The sequence below is a fragment of the Pinus tabuliformis genome, chromosome 2_1 (assembly GCF_031772625.1).
Source record: "Pinus tabuliformis cultivar Carrire ecotype Pingquan chromosome 2_1, CPIR1, whole genome shotgun sequence".
Classification (NCBI taxonomy): domain Eukaryota; kingdom Viridiplantae; phylum Streptophyta; class Pinopsida; order Pinales; family Pinaceae; genus Pinus; species Pinus tabuliformis.
Genome location: NC_142299.1, coordinates 860,240,897 through 860,260,838, shown reverse-complemented (window position 1 = coordinate 860,260,838; position 19,942 = coordinate 860,240,897). Strand labels below are relative to the sequence as shown.

Sequence of the window (19,942 nt, the reverse complement as noted above, 5' to 3'; positions counted from 1 at the left end):
CTCCGGAATATCTCGAGGATTGATCCGAATTGAAGGCGGTTTCTCCCTATATCTCAGTTGAGCAATTTGTATGGCAGTCTCTGGTATGTCCTCAATTCACAGTATGCTCATTACACACTGTTTGTATGACATGCAACATAAGTATGAATGGCATCAAAGAGTTGGTATAGCAGTATGGCAGCTTTACATTGGCACAACATCATTCAACTACGTAGATAGTTGTTCTAGCCTGATACTGTTTATGTATTGGCATAGTGTTGTTAATAAATTACAAAATAGTTATAGGCATGGGACTGCATATGCTTGCTGAACCCTCCATGGTATTTTGGATATAAACATATGGCTTCATGTGTGTATATATATATATATATATATATATTGCGGCATCAATGTTATCCACTCTATCCCATAGCGTTTTTGAGATACATGTTGTAAGGTGTCTTATGCATGACAATAGTATTGACAGCATTAATGATAAAGATAATATCTCTCTTATTTATTTTATTTCAGTTCACAAATGTAATTATGAACTTGCTTGTATTTTCCCAAGGAGATCTGTAGGTATATCTCATTGTACACTATATCCCAGCTAATCAAGGAAGAGGTGTAACAGATATATGGCAGTCAGTTCCACAGTTGAGATCCTCAAGTAATATTATTAACTTTTTGAAAAAAATCAAATCTTTTACAGTAAATGTTTCAGTTGAAGCAAACTTTCAGCAGTTAAGGTTTTTAAGGATTAATACCTGCAGAGGTTTTGTTCAACAGTAAAAAGATCTTCATCAAGTCTCAACTTTATCTAGCAGAATTGCTCTATTGTTGCAGAGAGCTGGTGAAAGGTCGACCTGATTTTAAGTCTGGTAATAGGGGTAGTTGTAAGGATCTTTACCAATGACAGGATTAGTCCCTTGAGGACAGAAGTCAGCCTTTTTATCAACATTGTTTACTTGCCTCAATCTTCTGCTTCAACAATCTTTGAAGGAATTTGTAACTTAACATACCCTGATTCAATCTATGATATGCATTGGTTAAGTCATCTTTGGTCCATCTGGAATATGACAGGAAATGTTTGGAATTGTACTAATAAGACTTGGAGAAGATCATTCCAAGGCAAATCTCAGAGCAAGTCTCCTGAAATCTCCATGCAGTCGAAAGTACCTGTAATATTGAGGTACTATCAATTCAACATATAAATATTTCATCTTAAAGACGAGGAGCAAAATCTGGATGACCAACTGACGTAAGACCTCAAAGGGAGCAATGGAATCCCTGCCAGAATAGATGACTTTGGCACATGGTCCAATCCACAGGAAAAGTAGCAGAATTACAGCCAAACTCGATATCTATGCTTCAGGCAAGATTATTTCTTTCCCCAATATTTAGAAGGAGCCATAATTTAAGATACAGAAGATGATCCTATCCAGAGGGAGTTGATTTTAAAGTCAAAGTGAAAGACAGGTCTGATGAAATGAAGAAACTGCTGAACCAGATATAGATAACTTGAGAAGATCCTGATAGGCTCCCAGATTTCTTGCCTCGAAAGGATAGGACCATAATAGGATCCTCTCATGCATTATTGACTTCTGATGCTTATGAAGCTCCTTTGAAGCTCCCATAGGACTTTGAAGAAAATAAATAAGAGACTAATGATTGCATATTGAGTCTCAAAGGGGTTGTCTGGTGAACTCTCCCAGCATGTGTAGTAATGGACATTCCTGCTTATGGAAGAGCACTGCCAGAACTATTTCTTTAAGCAGTTATCTACAAAGTGGATGGATCTCATGATGAGCAAGCTGCTAGATGAACACTTTGCACTCTGAAAAGACTAACTTAGGCATGTGATCTCCCTGAGTAAGACGGAGTATGAACCTTAAATATTTTCGTCAACAAGATATGCAAGAAGCATAGGAATGCTAAAGTGCTGCCAAGATCTCTGCTACTAAAATGGTTAGTTGTAAATTGGTATACTTGTAGAGACTTGTGTATACATCTATATGCTGCTAGGTAAAGCTATAAGGCTCCCATTGACGATCCGGTCATCAATATCACCACCAAGATCTAGTCTTGGTTCTCAGAAAGCAGACTGGCACTATTTCCTTATATGAAGGGATCTTTGGTTAAGATTGAACATCGAGCTTTGGGAGCTCTTGGGTACTTTGGGTACTTCTTGAAGCTATGAGGAACCATAAGGTGAGTGGTTCACCTTCCCCTGTGATACCCCATGACGGTTGACATGTGTGTAGGGTGAGTGGTTCACCTTCCCCTATGATCTATGACACATGTATGTAGGGTGAGTGGTTCACCTTCCCCTACGATTGAGGGCATATGCATAGGATGAGTGGTTCACCTTCTCCTATGGCATATGAACAAGATGAGTGGTTCACCTTCTCCTGCGGACAACCCAATGAGAGATGCATATAAGCATCTGTTGGTTGTCACATGTGGACATGTCAGTGGGATGTGGTTCATCCTTTCCCCACAATTAGAATGCTCATTCCCTACGATCAATGGTTGACATGTCGGTGGGACGTGGTTCATACTTTCCCCGCGAGTAGGATCCTTCCTACGATTGATTGGTTGGCATGCAGTAAGACGTGGTTCATCCTTTCCTACTCTCGGTGTTTTGCATGCACGTAGGATGTGGTTCATCGTTCCCCTACGTTGGTTGTGACATGTGTTTGTAGGATGTGGTTCATCCTTTCCCTACATTGGTTGTGACATGTGACTATAGGATTAGGTTTATCCTTTCCCTACGTGTGGTTGTGACATGTGTTTGTAGGATGTGGTTTCCCCTTTCCCTATGTGTGTTATGAGCAAGATGCGATATATTCTTTCCTTGCTAGTGTTCCAACATCATCCTACCCATGTAACCCAGGACACACAGGAAGTACCTCTCATCTAGCCAATGGGTTGGGAAAAGTGGTTAGGGACCATAGCACTACCAATGGAAGCATCGTGTACTGTCGTACTCCCTATGTCTAGCATGCATGATGTTCTACAACTTGATCTGGGAGCAAGTCTGATTGGGGTTTTACACCTAGACAGACTTCTGTCAATGGAGAGTAGTAAGGACTTGTGACTCACTCTAGATCGATTCTTTTTCATTGTTCATATCAGTGTTCAGCAGAGCCGAGATGAGATGAGATACAAAGATGGTACATGACAACAAAGATGACATAATGATCGATGGATTGGCAAGTGGAATTCTCCCTAGTTAAGAGGGAGTGTTAAAATTGGCAACTAGGGCCAAATTCCACTTTGGACGGCTAATCTGATGAAGATAATCATTGCATTAAATTCCTCATGATCGATGGATTGGCAAGTGGAATTCTCCCTAGTTAAGAGGGAGTGTTAAAATTGGCAACTAGGGCCAAATTCCACTTTGGACGGCTAATCTGATGAAGATAATCATTGCATTAAATTCCTCTTTTCAAGAGGATCAAAATCGACCTAAAGATCACCAAATTTGGATAAGAAAAGTATCTATTTAGTTAAAAATAAATTCTACAAGGCATGAACTTATCAAGGCGGGAAAAAATTTGAAAATTTGAAATTTGAATTTCCCTCCACAAGTGTCAAGGTTGGCTTTCACCTCCATAAGGATAAATCATCATGTCTATTTATATATATAGGCAACCTCCAACCTCATTTGGCTTCACATCCTTGTGCGCTTGTCCTTGTGATAACATATCTCTGTGACAACGAAGTAGATTGCGGCAAGGCGTGGAAGAATATGAACATATCTCTCTCTAGTTTCAGGTCCGACTCTCCTCCAAGGCTCACTGCAGGCATAGTTGATGGGCTGGTGTGTTTTATGGTGTGAAAATGCTCTTTTGAGTTAGCTGCAGCTACAAGGAAACCTCCTCATCCAGGCCGCAAGCCTTACCTTGCTAAAATGTGAGCCGTGATCTTCTGTTGAGTGGGCCACAGGGCCTTAGGGTGATCCTGGGCAGTATTTGAAGGCCATTTTGTGTGGGCAGATCTCTGAATCAAGAATCGCTGGACTATATTAAAGGTAACCTAAGGACCGAGCTCCATACTTCAGCAGTGGAGGAACCGCAGGTCAGAATTAGGCCTGGTGTTAGCCCTGTCTACATGCAGACCCTGCTTGGAGGTTAGCCGCAGTTGTCATAAGTGTTTGGATCAGAAGAAGAGGGCTAAAGTGCTGACACTTAGCCCTAACCAGGTCACCATTAAAGAAGCACATCCAGATCACAGGGAATTTAAGGTATAGTGCCTTGCAAGAAGAGCCACAGTTGTTTCCAAAGGATCAGTTTGGAAAGTTTATCAATGGCTATTAGGAGCCCTTCAAGGAAGCAGCTATATCAGTCAGAATTGCAGACTTCTCAGGGCTGCCTTGATCAGTGATTTGGCAAGTCAAATTTATCCTATATTATTGTGCATTTGATATTAATAATAAGAAGATTTGATCAAGGGTTTTCCCCATCTTGGGGTTTTTCACTGGCTTGAGCCAATTCCTGTGTCCTCTTGTCTTGGCTCGTCTTTTGCATATGTTATTCATGTTCTTCTTTTTTCACTTACTGTCAATGTGTTAATGGTTTATGTGATTGCTAATGAAAGTAAAGGTAATTAAGATTGGGCTAGATGGAACATTGAAGTAATTGACCTAAGCAAAGAACATGTTAAGCTAAAATTAACAAATATTAAAGTGACTTTTATGTTTTGAAAGTGAGTTTATGAGAGAAAAAATGCACATGGTACAAAACATTAAAAAGTTTTCTAGGAGGCTCGTTAAATGAGGGGGACCACATGAGAGAGAAGGGGTCAAGTGAGGGAATGATCTCCACCCTTGATCTAATGAGCTGACATTTAATCTCAGCCATTAGATCTCAAGGGTTAGGGTTCTCATCTTTTGAGAAGACAAAAAGGAAAAAGGAAGAGAGGTTATCATTCATTACTCTCATGAGAGGAGATTGTTTTTGCAAGCTTGAAGGAAAGAAAATGCAGAGAAAGAATGCACTAAACCCGAGTTTCCAGGAGAGAAATTCTAGCACGCAGTCCGAGATCTTCAGGAGTGGTTTGCAGGCCAGTTTTTAAGGGAAAATCAGCACTGGTTAGGAGGGAGGCTAAGAGGATTCTCAGCGCAAAAACTAGTGTGAAGAGGAGTTGTTTGAGACCTATCTTTCTGCCATTTTTACACTGACTGGGCCGAGAATCAAGGTCTGTCTCTGCAGAAAGTTAGCAGACAGACAGCACGATTTCCAAGGCTCCAAAGGGATGAATCTTAAGGCTGCTAGGAGAGGACTGTGGCACGAAATTCTGGGAATATTTTTGCTCAGTCTGACTCGTTTTTCAAGGCACTGTTGGGTGGCAGCAAGCTCAGAATTCAAGGCAAATCACAGGCTGTGTTATATGACTGTGTGAGGCATGAATTCCTATGTAATCCTGAGTAGTGACATCAACAAGAAAAAGGGAGATAAGTTTGCTCTTTTCCAATGTTCCACCAAGTCTCCGGGATGGGGAGACGCGGGTGCGGGGAGACGCACAAAGGGGACGTGTGGGAGAACCCTGAAATTTTAGGGAAATTTAGGGGAGACGGGGAGACGTCGAGGTATATATAATATAATTTTTAATTATATATATTATATATATGTATATAATTTTGAAATTTTCATGTTCATATTCATTGTTCAATAATGCTAATTCATCAAGATTCAATAATAAAATTCAATATGAAATATTCAAATACAATGTACATTGATCCATATCATTCATCATTCATCAATCATCATTCTATAATTTACATCATTCTATAATTTACTGTTATATTGAATCATTGATCTAAAAATTAAATTGAAAATTTTGAATTCATCATTCATCATTCTAGTCTTCTAGATTCTAAATTGAACACTAAATTAAAATTTTCAATTTATATAACTCAAAGTTTCAAACTCAAAAATAGTTCAGAGTGAAGAGTCGGTCATCAATATCTAGTGTCACAACTCAAATGTTAAAAGTTAAAACTTAAAAGTAAAAATGGAAAATGAACACTGAAAATAAAATCAACTTCAAGGACTCAATCTCAATGATTGGTCCTCTACATCCATCTGCTGCATGAAGTCATCAGGAACATCAATGGGAATGTCATTATCTGAGTCAGAGTCACTCTCTTGAGTAACCAATGGAACTCCAACCAAACCATGCTGCAACTCATCTGGTCCATCCTCATCATCTATCTGTGCACTATCCTCTGGATCCACATCCCATCGTGTTGCTAGTCCCCTCCGATACTCTGGTGTCTTCCTATGTGCAAGACGTAGAGAACTATGCACTGCAACTAGCTTCTCTGCTCTCCTAGAGGAAAGTCTATTCCTCTTGATAGAGTGGATGAAGCTATATGTGGACCAATTCCTCTCTGCTGCAGAGGAACTAGCAATCTGAGACAATAAGCAAATAGCAAGATGTTGGATCTCTGGAGCCTCATCCCCATGCATGGTCCACCAACCAATGGGGTCAGTCTGGCCTAAATCATTGCGATCTTCCCTTGCATCCGGCTTGTTGAAGGGACCACTGAGACTTGCAAATTGCATCCACTGTCTCCTAATGGATCTCCCTTCTTCTGAACTATACATCTTTGTAATGGCTGCTCGAAATCCCTTTTTGACCTCTGGATCTTCAATGGGAAGAATTCTACCACTTCTTGCCACATACCATTTTGGGTTGAGTGCATATGCCGCCATGTGCAAAGGTGTATTCATTCGATCCCACCTACGCTGAATAATGGGTCGAATCTGAGTCGTATAGAACTCTAAGGAAGGATTTTTCTCACGAATGGCCACCCTTACTTGATCCAACATACTATCAAAAGTCTCATAGATTTCTCCAAGAGTAGGAGAATCTGTGTCAGTGTAGCGAATGACCTCAACTACAGGACGTAAGAGTGACACCAAATAACCACAATCTGTCCACCAATCATTATCCAATATCTGAATCCTGATTTTCTTCCCTTCCTCTGTCTTGGATTCTGCCCATCTGTTCCAATCTGGAGTCACAACCATGGCCTGCAATGCTGACTGCACCTCCAACATCCTCTCTAATAAAAGAAAATAACTAGCATATCTGGTATCAGTAGGCTTGAGGAATTCCTTCCTCGCATGAGACCTGTACATGGCTAAGGAGGTGTGGTGATTGCAAATAAACATTTGCACATTTCTTGCAGTTGTCACCAAGTTAGATACCCACTCAATTTTGCCAATGTCTTTCAATGCATTATTGAGTGCATGCACACAACAAGGGGTCCAGAAAATATGTCTGTATTTACTCTGAATCATTAATCCTGCTGATCTACACACTGCCGCTGCATCTGTCACAACCTGTACAACATTTGTAGAGCCAACCTCCTCTATAGCATCACGAAGAAGCTCAAATTGGAAAGCTGCATCTTTGCGCTTTCCAAAACAATCAATAGCTCTAAGAAAGAAAGGCCCCTCTCGGCAAGTGACTATGATGTTAATGAGTGGACGTTTGGCAATGTCTGTCCAACCATCCATAACAATAGAACAACCTTCCCTCGCCCATGTCTACCTCAAAGTTTCCTTTTGCACATTAATATTGGCCACTTGCCTTTCTAATATCGCTGTCCTCAACTTATGTTCACCTGGGGGCACATATGAGGGTCCTGTTGTTGCAATTGCCTTGACCATCTCCTTGTAGTAAGGAGAACGACTAACATGGAAAGGAATTCCATTGGCAAAAAGAAATTTGCCAATGGCATCATCTGTATCATCACGGTTCAACTTACTGTACATCCCTGCAAGAGTTGGTCCCACTGCACAAGAGCGGGAACCCTTAGTCCCAATATGAGATGGTGGAGGCATATCTTTCTTTGATTTTCTTCTTGAGCTTGTGGCTTCATTAAAATTTTCTTGAGGTTGGGCCATGACATTTTTGCTTGAGAACATGCCCTTTGCATCTGCTGCCATTTGCATTCTCAAGAGCTCTGATTTTTGCAGCAGTGTTAAATGTGAACATATGCTAACCCCTTTGCCACCTACACCCAAAAGATGCATCCTGAGACGACTATAACTCCCAGCCCAAGAATGGGCACAAATGTTGCATTTCCAATGGCGTGTCCCACCTCTTGTGCTTCCCGGTTTTGGTTGGGTTGAAGAGCCAGTGATTTTGGTAGCATATAGCAAAAGAGGTTTGCTTGGATTGAATGTCCCCTTTGCATATTCTGCCAATGACTTTGATGGGGTTGCCATTGGAGTCGTTGAAATGACATCAGCACTAGCTGTACTACTGAAATGGGTTTCATTCCTTGTTGGTGGCGTTTCAGTTTGAAGAGGACTCCTTGTTTCCGTTTGAGAATCATATTCATTTTCAGTTTGACTGTCACTGCCACTTTGGTTGCTGTCACTCATTTTGCAAATAGTTTATTTTGCAGATTTTGTATTATTTAATGCCCTGCAAGAAGGGTTTGCTTAAAAAAAATTAAAATTTAAACGGTGAATTTAACAAACAATTTAAATTTTACAGTTCTGAGTTTAAAAAAAAAAATTTAACAGTGAATTTGACAAACAATTGAATTTACAGTTCTGAGTTTTTTAATTTTTAATGCCATGTAAATGAAAAAACTTCAAAACTTTAACAGTGAAACATGAAAAAAAAATTGCAGTCAAACTCACTGTGTACAGTCTGGAGCAGCTGCGTGGAAGTTTGGACTTTGGAATAGCGTTACACTTTACAGGCTTACAGTTACAGCAAAGATGCCGGCTGGGTGGAGGACGATGGTATAGCAGCAATGCTGCCTGCGTGGAGGGTTTGGTACAAGTTAAAACAGTTTAATAATTAATAATAACATTAAATAATACATGGCCCGATTAGTGAAGGCTGAGAAGCCCAACGAAACCACCTCAGAGACAGCAAAAAATCCACAAAATCACCTCAGAAACGAGTTTTCTTGTTTGAATACGCTGCTGCCTGCCGCCTGGGTGGGAGGATGCCACTGCAAATTTGCTGAATCGTTGAATCAGAATCTTGATACGCTGCCGCCTGATGCCACTGCTGTTGAACTTGAAACTTGATACGCTGCGTGGGAGGATGCTGCCCAGTGCCTGCCGCTGCTGTCACGGAAGTTTATATTGGAATTCCTCCGCACCTCCTCAAACAACAATGCTCCCACCATACGTTGCTGCCTGCCGTTGCGTGGGAGGAATGCCTCTGTTAATACGTTGCGTGGGAGGATGCCGCTGCCACTGCTGTTGATAGTGATACCTTGCTGCCTGCCGCCTGCGTGGAGCAAGATACGTTGCTGCCTGCCGCCTGCGTGGAGCAAGAACTGCAAGTTTTCAACTGTTCCTAAGCGCTGAAGCCTGAACCTAACAGCAAGCCGTTGCGTGGACTGCGTGGAGAAGAGGGAGGATGCGCTGAAGGTTTGAAGAGCAAATGGAAGAAAAAAAATGCGTTGAGGGGTAAACCGTAAGAGCATAATGATTCATGAATGGCGGCAAGTGAAAACTAAAAACTTGAATTAAGTTTTAACCCTAACTTTTCAATATTAATGTAATTTTTTATTTGTAATTATTAATTTAGTTTATTTTTATTTTTTATGTTTTTTTAATAAATTAATTTTCATTTTCTTTTAATTTTTTTTTTTGGTTTATAAAGGGTAATTAGACAAAAATGAAGGGGGACGCCCAGAAGAACCCCATTTTCGGGGGGACGCCCAGAAGAACCCCATTTTCGGGGGGACGCCCAGAAGAACCCCATTTTTGGGGGGGACGCCCAGAAGTACCCCTTTCGGGGAGTCGAGTCTCCCACACTGGGGAAACGCACCCCCTTGCGTCTCCCCGAGTCTCCCCAAAAGGGGGACGTGGGGAAACGCACCCCCGAGAGTCTCCCCGTCCCGGGTGCGTGGGGTGCGCGCACCCCACCCTGGGGGACGCGTCCCCGTGGAACACTGCTCTTTTCTGATGTGTAAAAATTTTCTTTAAGAGCAATTAAAATCCTCCTTAGAACTGGTTTTCCCCTTGTGGGTTTTTTCAGGGTCATTACACTAAAATCTGTGTAAAAGTTTTGTGGTGTGCTTGCATTTAATTTCTTGTACCAGGTGTTGAAAGTCAAAAACAGTAGAGTAGTCTCTTGTTTTAAGTTGAATGCAAAGCAAACAATTACATTAGCTATATGTCATGTTGCGGTTTGGGCATTAAACCTTGTGCAAAAATTTAAAACTGGGTTGGGGCTACAGCACTACAATTCTTCTACATAATGTACTATAGATGCCATTTCTATCTTGACTTATGTACAACTATGCCTACTTTCATATATTATACAAATAATTTGACATTCTAGATGTTTTTTAATATAAATGCAATGATATATATATATAGACACTTCTGGGATGTTTCACTTCCAAAAAATGCACTTGCTTCATCCCCACTTCACACAACACTGCTCTCAACTAGAGCCCCATTCCAATCAGCGACATTTTTGGTATTAAATGTCTGAATAGCTCGCCTGGCAGATCTAGGAGTGGAAAACAACGAAAAGTGGGGTGCCAGAAAATAATCAAATGACATTGATTGGGAATATCATAGGTTGAGGTAGTGTGATAAATCCAACTTTATTGTTAAACTTTCCACTTCTTCTGTTAAACTTTGAAGGGGGAGGCAATACTCATTGCATACGATGGACAGAATAAATTATGGACAAGAAAAAAATGAAGATGTTTATGCATAGATTTATACTCATGATTGTACCAATAAACATTGTACAATAATAAGGGGGCAAATGGCCATGGGTCAGTGGATGAAATAACCTAGGAAAAGCATGTAACGTAAGTGACAGAGGAGGAGTCATAGAAACTAATAGATGTATCTAAAGATCCCAAGAGAAATGAAGAAGAGGTTGGAAGAAAGTAAGCATTGTCCATTATGGGAAACATGCAAGACAAATGGAAACCTCAAATATGAGGGATCAAAACAAAACAATATATGGTGTTTGGAAAACAAAACAATCATGAGGGATGAAAATACCATGAGATTATTTGGAGTTGTGAGAAGGTAACATGAAAGTGTGCCTTCAATGCAACCAACTTGTCTACGCATATACTTTGCTTGTGAGGTAATCATGTATGCTTGTTATGCTTGAAATTAGGCAATTCAAAAGCAAACACAAAGGCTTTGATTATATAACAAAGAAAAGTATTAAGTCAATACAAAGCTATATTGGTAATAGAGGTGCACATCATGGGCCTTTTCACTAAAAACATAAATAACAAAGCCATGCACTTCAATTATTGAAGATTTAATATGCCCTCTAGGCACATGCAGGTTAAAATATCTTGAAGGTTTCAAAAAGGCATATTATGTTCAAATGCTAAGAAAAAATCACCTATTTTGCATAGAGAAACATGGAAAATAAAATAAAGCTCTAGATGCATGTCAATCAATCTATTAATGACACATAACACCCATATATAGCTCTCACTAATCAGTCCCTTTGATGTATTACATGGACGCCTTAACAGACATCCTAAAAATTAATAATTTTAATAAAAGAATAAAAAATAAAAACCACATGAAAGTCGTATATAGAACCAAGATAAGTGCTTCTAAACTCAAGGGCATCATTTCTCCTAATAGCATATTCCATGTCATCTTAGTTCATGTAGTCCACAACTTCAATTGTAACATAGTGATCAACGAATTGGATAAGGTTCATTGGTGAAGGTAGTGGCATGTCATACCACCCACCAGGTTCAATTTCCTTGGAGGAACGAATAAGTCATTGGGTTAAGTGCAAGTTCTACGTGAATTTTTGATGAAAAAGTACCACCTCTTATGCTAACTTAGTCGAACGAAAGTGCTCATGGTTGATGGTTGACCCTCAAGGGTTATCTCACCTATGCAAACGGGCTACATCAAGTGCCTAACATACCTTGATTCTTTGCAATGCTTTCGCAGATTAAAGGAAGCATGATCGAAAAAATATAGTGTTCTTATTATGAAACTTGTGAAAAGCTAAATCAACATCTCCTCAAATATTATCCTTCTAAAGCTTCTATTATGTTGATGGCAGTATGCTAGATAGAATAACACAAAATTCAAGTCATCTAAAGATTCCTCTACATTTCTAACAACTATAATCAAACGATGAAAAATTCACTAAACATTTTGCATGTAAAACTTGCAAGCAATTGTAATCAAACTTATACCTATGAGAACCACAAACTATATCTTTGCATCATAAGCATCTTCCAACTCAATTAATTAATAGAATAGAGAACTAGGAGAAGTCTTGTGACCAATCTCTATGATAGGTCCATACTTGTCCAATGCATCTTCCAAATCCCTTTCCCAAATATGACTACATAAATCCCCAATATATGATTCAACTAATTTGACTTCTCATCATTACTGAGCAACGCAACTCTCAAGCAAACATTGTGCTAAATTAGATCAGCTAACATATAGGAGTGATATAAAACCACATCAAAGGCGATCATTGCAAATACTCAAATTCGAAACTGCTGACAAATTTGGGGGTTTTCGTCCACGAAAAGCCATAAAACAACAAAAGCCCAACCAAACATGCCCTCTATTCACTGATCATATTTCATATGTCCATGCAATAATATTCAATGTAGGGCCACTTGACAATAGATTGAACCCTCATCTACATTAATACATGGCAGGACATGCAATGACAATGGATAAGCAACAAAGCCTTGTAATTCCAAGAAAGTAGGCCTTCTTGCTCCTTGAGTTTGGCTTCCAAACATACTTGCCTATGATATGACTATTCATGTACAAACATGTATAGAGTTTTCGCTTGATGTCGATCTATCTGTAAACATGCTAGAAAACCATGTTTGATTTATAGGTATCATGTAGCACCAAAGTTACCAAGTGTCTCACTAAGATCCACTAATTCCTATATTAACAAAAGTTATAATAGAATCTCATACAAAGGGCCTTACACCTTCCATAGGCTAGATAGTACAAAGTATTCCTGACTCGTATTGTAGCAACAAATGTTTTATACGATAATATTACATATCAGCAAATGGCCCCAATCTGACTAAGATTCAAGAGTTTTCATCTTTATGAAATTCATAAAAGAATCAGGCACACAAGGCTCTTATGCCACAACTTGACCACCAAATCAAAAGTAGCACTAATTCTATAGAAATCATTAGTCTGGCAGTTTTGCATGAGACTGAAGTGACCACAAGACTTTAAGAAGATCCAATAACTCTTATATAACCCAACACAAATGACTTTTAGTTCACAAGATAGCCAATGTAAAGCAGATCGGATTCCTCCAACCTGTGTATGTTTTATGGGTTTGGCATCAGCACAGAGCAACCCTAAACTCCCATTAAGATTCGAAAGCTCCTATTTACAAAAATTATAACAGAATAAGTTGCAAAACTTCCTGCTATTATACGTTAGCTGGCCAGGATAAAGCAGTCCTTATTTTTGCAAACTATGTTTGACATGAGTGTAAACTTTATGGTGACCTTGTGTCCCAGCAAGATTCAATAGCTCCTCCACTAAATTGTTCACATTCTAAAGCAGAATAGCTCTTAAACTACTCAATAACCAAGCATTGCAAAGCTACACTAATTCTCTCAAATCACAGTATAGCCAGCCGAGGCCATAAGAATTAAGCATCGTGATCCAAAATCTCCCATAACAAAAAAATACATTGCAGAATATGGTGCAGATGGTTCTCGCACTTCACAATCAGCAAAATGTATGAAGCAAACCTAATTCTCACAGCTATGTGTTCTGTGCAAAGTGGCCTTCAATCTCGTTAAGTTTGAAAAACTACTACATTGGACAAAATTCTAAGACACAAGGATTCTCACTTGTCAATAGGGTCTTGCTTAATTGGTTAAGTGGGGTCGTGTTTAATCTCGCCACCAAGTCTTGAATACCCATAGAGACACATTCCATCCCTCATGATTTGACTTTCCTGTGCAAAGGGTCTGTTTTTATGTGGTTTGGTCTAAGTGCAAGTCTGAGGTGAATTTGGGACAATACTTAGCCCCCCACCCATGGCTTCTTCACTGAAGAGATATTTCAAGAGCGTTGTAAGATAGCTACCTTACACTGTAGTGATCCTGTAGTGGGGAATGACATGTTTGCCACGCAGTATTAAGAAGAAGCATATGGTAAAAAAAGGATTCTCACATTAACAATAGTATGCCGGCATCGGGCAGCCTTATCCTCACAAATTTTCAAGTTGTAGTAGAGAGTGAAGTAGAACTATGTCTCCTTACCTAAGTTGCAGGAAAGGGGTTGTCTACTGAGGCGTCAATGTCAATTTCAGCAGGATGGCCAAAAATCCCCAGAATCCAGTTATATTTTTTCAAAAATCTAACATGAGTGCTTGAATCATGTTTTTTTATGGTGGAAATGGATTCAGCACCATCGAAAACCCCTGGGCACCCAAAATCTTTAAGCTTCACAGCTATAACCCAGATTTCCAAAAATTTCCACCAGATTTTATCAAAATTATGTCAGAATTTCCATTGTTTTCCGGGCAAAATTGATCCTTCCTTAGACTACGGCTGCATGAAATGTCAGTCCCCCTTGACCAAGCCCAAAAATATATAGAAACGCGAGTACGGTTACAAAGTGTGTACCATACGCATCAGAAACGTTTTCCAAGCCATACAGAAATGTATTTCACAAAATCGAAACACTTTTTGCCTTGTACAGGCATGTTTCACGAAATGAAAATATGTTTCGTACAACAAATGGAAACATGTTTTGTACTGTATGGGCAGATTTCACAAAATGGAAACGTGTTTCATCCTATATGAGTGCATTTCACAAAATGTAAATGCATTTTGCCCTGTACAGGCACATTTCACAAAATAGATACGCATCTTTGGATTTTGCATGCTGTAATCATTGATCATATGTGGGTTTCCTTCAAAAGTGTCATTCATATGTACCCCCTTTACCCTTCTTTGGTCATGAGCACCAGCGGGACTTGACATCCTCTCTGTCCCACGCAGTCGCTCAGCCAAGACCTACATTCTCTGGCCTTCCTACTGTATCACTGCACTTCAACTGTCTTATCTTTTTGCTATACTGTTATCTTATAACTTAGCAAGGCACTTAGATCCGTTTCCTTTCTTTTCAACTTTTTGCTTTCAGTATTGATATAGGAGTTGCTTTCACAGTCCCACATTGTATAACTTTTAATCCCACTGGCCTGCTTTTGTGGTCATTTGTTGGTTACATTATCTTAATTCATTTCACAACCAATGTTTTGTTCCCACTGAGCGATACCCTTGCCTAATTGCAGAAGGGCTCTGGACCGTTAACATTCAAAAGCTCTTGCAATGGCAAAAATTCTCCATATTCACAGAATTCCTCTCAAAAATTCATTGAATAATTTGTTTTTCATTAGCCTGTACAAAAGCATCCCTAATTCTTCAAAGTTAGGCTTCGATCTAGCAGTTTTACATAGTCCGTGTGGCTATTAAGATTGAAGCCCTAAGTTTCACAAATCATATCCAAAGATAAGAAGTTTGAGAGTTGCTTCGACTATCTAGTTGAAAAAACAGAGAGACGGAGAGAAATTACCGCAGGAGAGGGTGATCGGGTAGCCTTGGCGGAGGAGCCGATGTTGTGAATACTGGTAGCGCTGGCATAGGAATTGGAAGAGGGGGTAGAGCCGTAGCGGAAGGGCATATCGTCCTCATCGTCATCGTCATTGGACTGAGAAGCCATGACCTGGGCGAGACGCTGAGCGGCAGCCTTCGCGGCATAATTCTGAGTTCTCTTGATGTTGGAGAGCGCGGTCGATCCGGACCGGACATGGTGATGATGAGCAGCGGCGGCAGGATGGGCCGGGGACCTCGAAGGAGAAGATGATGAATTGGTGCTCGTGCTGCTGGCTCCGCTCCTCTGCCGAGAATAAACGGGGCTCCCCCCACTTCTCAGCCGATTATAATCCATTGTGATCCTCCCACCCTCGACCCTGCAGGCCCTATGAAATATAGAGCCACGATATATTTATTCGACGGTCCTGCTGCTGGCGCTTCGCAGATCGCGGTTTGCTGGTGCCTGAACCGTAGCTTGGCGTTACAGAAGCTTGTTGATAATCACAGAGGAAACCGCCAGTTTTGGAGGTTTATTTTAATAGGTGGGAGATATAGACGGTCTGAGCGAAATCGTATTAATTTTGGACAAAATGTATCATGATTACTGCGGAGAAATGTGAGGGCTCCGGATGCTTTTTCTTAGATACGAAGCCGATTTATTCTCGTAAAAGAAGGCCCATTTAGGAAGGATGGGCTACTTTATTACACGCTTGTAGTCCTAGTAGTGAGACATGAAGGTGTGAGTGTCACTTGTGGCTTCGAATACTAGAGGCAGCTTGCTTTGTGTTCGGCATTATAATTAAATTGGCTAGGGTGAGTATTATTCTAACTAGCATTGGCTACATGAATTATCATCACCTTTGATAACAAGCAAGTCAAAGGTCTTTGAAAATAAAATTATGCTGATTACCACTTAGAATTTGATTAGGTGAAGAAGCACATTTGGTATGCATGTTGAGTTATGAGCGATGTCTGGTTAAGATTCATTAACAAACAAACAAAAATAGTGATATGTTGAAGATTAATGTAGGTTATGGTTTTACTTATTTGAGTGAAATGCAGGGGTTGGTTATTATGGTGGATTTTGTTGTGGGTTAAATTCTAATTACATTATGAGAAAAGATAAGCATGTTATGTTGTAGATGAAATCATATTTAAGATTTGTTAATGAAAAATTAATGACATGTTGAAAATTAATATAGTTCATAGTTCCATTACATTGAGTGAGGAGCTAGGGTTGGTCATCATTTGAATCATAGTGGATCTTGTAGTGGGCTCAATTCCAATTACACTATGGGTATGGTGAGCATGTTGTAAACCCAAATCATGTAGCATAAATCTAAAGCCCCCACACTAGGGGAGCAATTGTCCCCCTTGCATCAAAGGTGGAAGTGTTAAGGTACACAGTGGCGTAATTTAAAACTAATCTGGAGAAATTCAATGCACTCTCTACTGGTGAAGGAATATTTTGTCACACTTGCTCAAAGTCAAAGTATTTGTCTTCTGAAAAAACTACTCAACATACATTGGAGATCAATTGCTTTATTATGAGGAATTGAGTCGTCTAATTAATAACTTGGTTAAATCGTGTCAGTTTTTGAACTCAAAATCAATATCAACTAGAGGTTATAGCGATACTATGTTCTTCTTGAGCATTAAAGCATTGTAAATTTGTAGAATCTTAAAATTGAAAATTGAAATGATTTAAATATAGTTGGTTTGGTCCTCCTTAAGACTCGTGAAGCTTTAATCAAACCTTTCCTACTTCTATGCGCTTAGAGAATTGAAAGATGCAACGTTTCCTTAACACCATTAATAACTCATTATGTTTGTCATTAACACCAATCAACAACCCTATCATCAAGTGGCAACCTTTAATAACTTTTCTCACTCTCCAAAATGCTTGAGTGACCTTATTACTGTAAACTATAAACTAACTATTGAATCAAAGAATTTGAGAACGCCTGAACATCCATTCTAAATGTATTTGACAATGTGTGGCATACCTCTTGGCGAATTTTACATTCATATTGACATAGATTAATGCACTATTGTTTATGACAAATTCAAATGTCACAGATTGTGGGGTTTTTTCTGAATCAAATTTTTCCTCAATCAATGATAAATCCCTAAGTAAAAGAACTCAAGAAGTTACCTTGACGATTTTGCATAAACATATATAACTTGATAAAAATGTTTTTTTCATCTAATTTTGGGGAGCAATCACATTGTGATGTCGTTATTGCTTAAGGCGTGTGACTTTGTCACAATATTGTCATGGTATTTTCTCCCAAAAAAAAATTATACGAACCAATATAATCAACTAGATTGGTTTATTAATTAGACATCTAAAATAAAAATAAAAAATAATTGTTAGCATGGAATGAGACCATAATTATTATGGTATAGGATGATGTATATAAATGTACATTGAAAATAATTTTCTTTATGACATGACTTTTGATTTATTGATTTTATTTAATGTATTGATGATGGTCACTATTCCCTATGAGCAATTAGGTTTATTCACAAATAAAAGGAATTTACTTATAATGATTTTTGTCATTCCCTAGAACTAATTAGGTTTATAGTACAAATAAAGGTAACTAGATTGAATATTTATTATAATGTTATTTTTAATTTTGAATATGGTGAAAATTAAAGTACTAAAGTTGGTAAGATCTATATGAATGGTGAGACTTAGGAATAGTTACGTTGTAAAATTGGATAAAGTTAATGTCATATATATATTAAGAAAAGTAAAAGGAAATGGAGTTAATGCCATATATATTAAGTGTAAGGAAAGTAAAAGGAAATGGTTCTTGAAGGCACTCTTTGTGACATAACTAGTTCGAACTTGGACAAGGGTTCAATGGAGGCATTTGTTGTTGCCTAACTTTTGATTCACCATGGGTTTAATCTTGCACTAATTCAACCCTTTCACTTTACACTATTTTGATCTCCCTTCCTCTCCCTTCTAATTGTGGTAAGTCTTGGGACCAATTCATGGAAGGGCCCACTCTATGAGCCCCTTATGTTAATTCCCCCTACATATTTTAATCTGTATACATTGTCAAATCATGTGATGCATGCTCCTTTAGAGGTAAACAACTCATTTTGTAAGGTGGTTTTAGAGATCGTGTTAAATCTCGATGTCATACACCCAATGAGAGGAGGTTTTTCCAAGGAGGGGCTCTCTCCTCTAGCTGGCATGATTAATTCACCACTCCAATGTCTATCAAACCTAGCTCACGGAGTAGATTCTTCGGTCCCATTTGTTGTTAGATGTCCCTTTGCTTACTCTTTCCCCTACTTAGTTATCTTTCCTCTTATTAGTTTTGTATCCATCGTTCATTCCACCCACACAATCGACCAATTTCCTAAGCAACTTCCTCACCCATAAAATGAAAAGTGGGAGTGTACTCGCTCCCCAACCTTTTGTCTCCCCAGTTCCACCTATTAGGGAGGCTTCTAGACAAAATCATAAACGTGTCAAGCACGAGGTGGAAGAATTAGGCTTAGTGCTAGGTAAAGACATTTGCCTCCATGAAGTACATAAAATGAAAGAAGATCCCATTTTGGGAAGGTTTGCTAGCAAGTGAATGTTAATGGCGGTCCTTTGAAAATTGATAGACTTAAACTTCGTGTGAATACTTGGATATACATCACAATGCATGTTACTAGCAAAGGGTTGGATGGACTAGATTACGGCTTTGGGAGACTATGCCCATAATATTTTACAAGGGTGATGACATTAGGGCTCTCGGGCCCTTTTCCCCAATAAATGGACCTTTGACTTTGATGCTTGGTCAAAGAAGTTGGCAATTATCATGATTTAGGATCATTTACCAGGGCAACCACTCATCTTTTGGTCATAAGATGTTTTCAGAGAGATGGGGGGAATTTTAGGTTTCTCTTATGAAACAAAATTTTCTTTCATCCTCACCAATTATATGGGGATGGCTCATATCCTAGTTGGCATCAACCTTTCCACACGATTATCATATGCGATTTGCATTATGTTCAAGCAACGGGTTCGGGTCTTAAAAGAAACCCAAGGTACAACCATGTCATCCTCAAATTATCCATCCTCGCCTACTCCTACTATCTCTCCAGAGGAACTCCCCATTTCCACGTAGACCCATTCCACAAAGGTCACACTTGTGGCAAGCCCCCCTATCATTCTAGGGAGGGCCCTCCCTCACTAGCTATGAACAAAACATCCCATTCCTCTTTGGATGTTTCTATTGGTTTTTCTTCTTTAGTTAGTTTCCCAATGGCTACCCCCCTTTCCCAATCCCCCAAGTGATTATCTGGCTTCCCTTACAAACCTTCTTTCCCTTCAACCCCTCC

The 19,942-nt window shown here is 39.3% G+C and overlaps 1 protein-coding gene across 1 annotated transcript in view; it reads right to left on the bottom strand.

The window, feature by feature from the left end:
* The window catches only part of LOC149203394 (coiled-coil domain-containing protein SCD2-like), a 55,358-nt gene extending 39,124 nt beyond the window's left edge, over positions 1–16,234 (bottom strand). The window contains exon 1 of the mRNA XM_089401856.1: positions 15,570–16,234. Coding sequence (XP_089257982.1) covers positions 15,570–15,944 — 375 coding nt within the window. The 5' untranslated portion in view covers positions 15,945–16,234. The remainder of the gene's footprint in view (positions 1–15,569) is intronic.
* Positions 16,235–19,942: the final 3,708 nt, after the last annotated feature.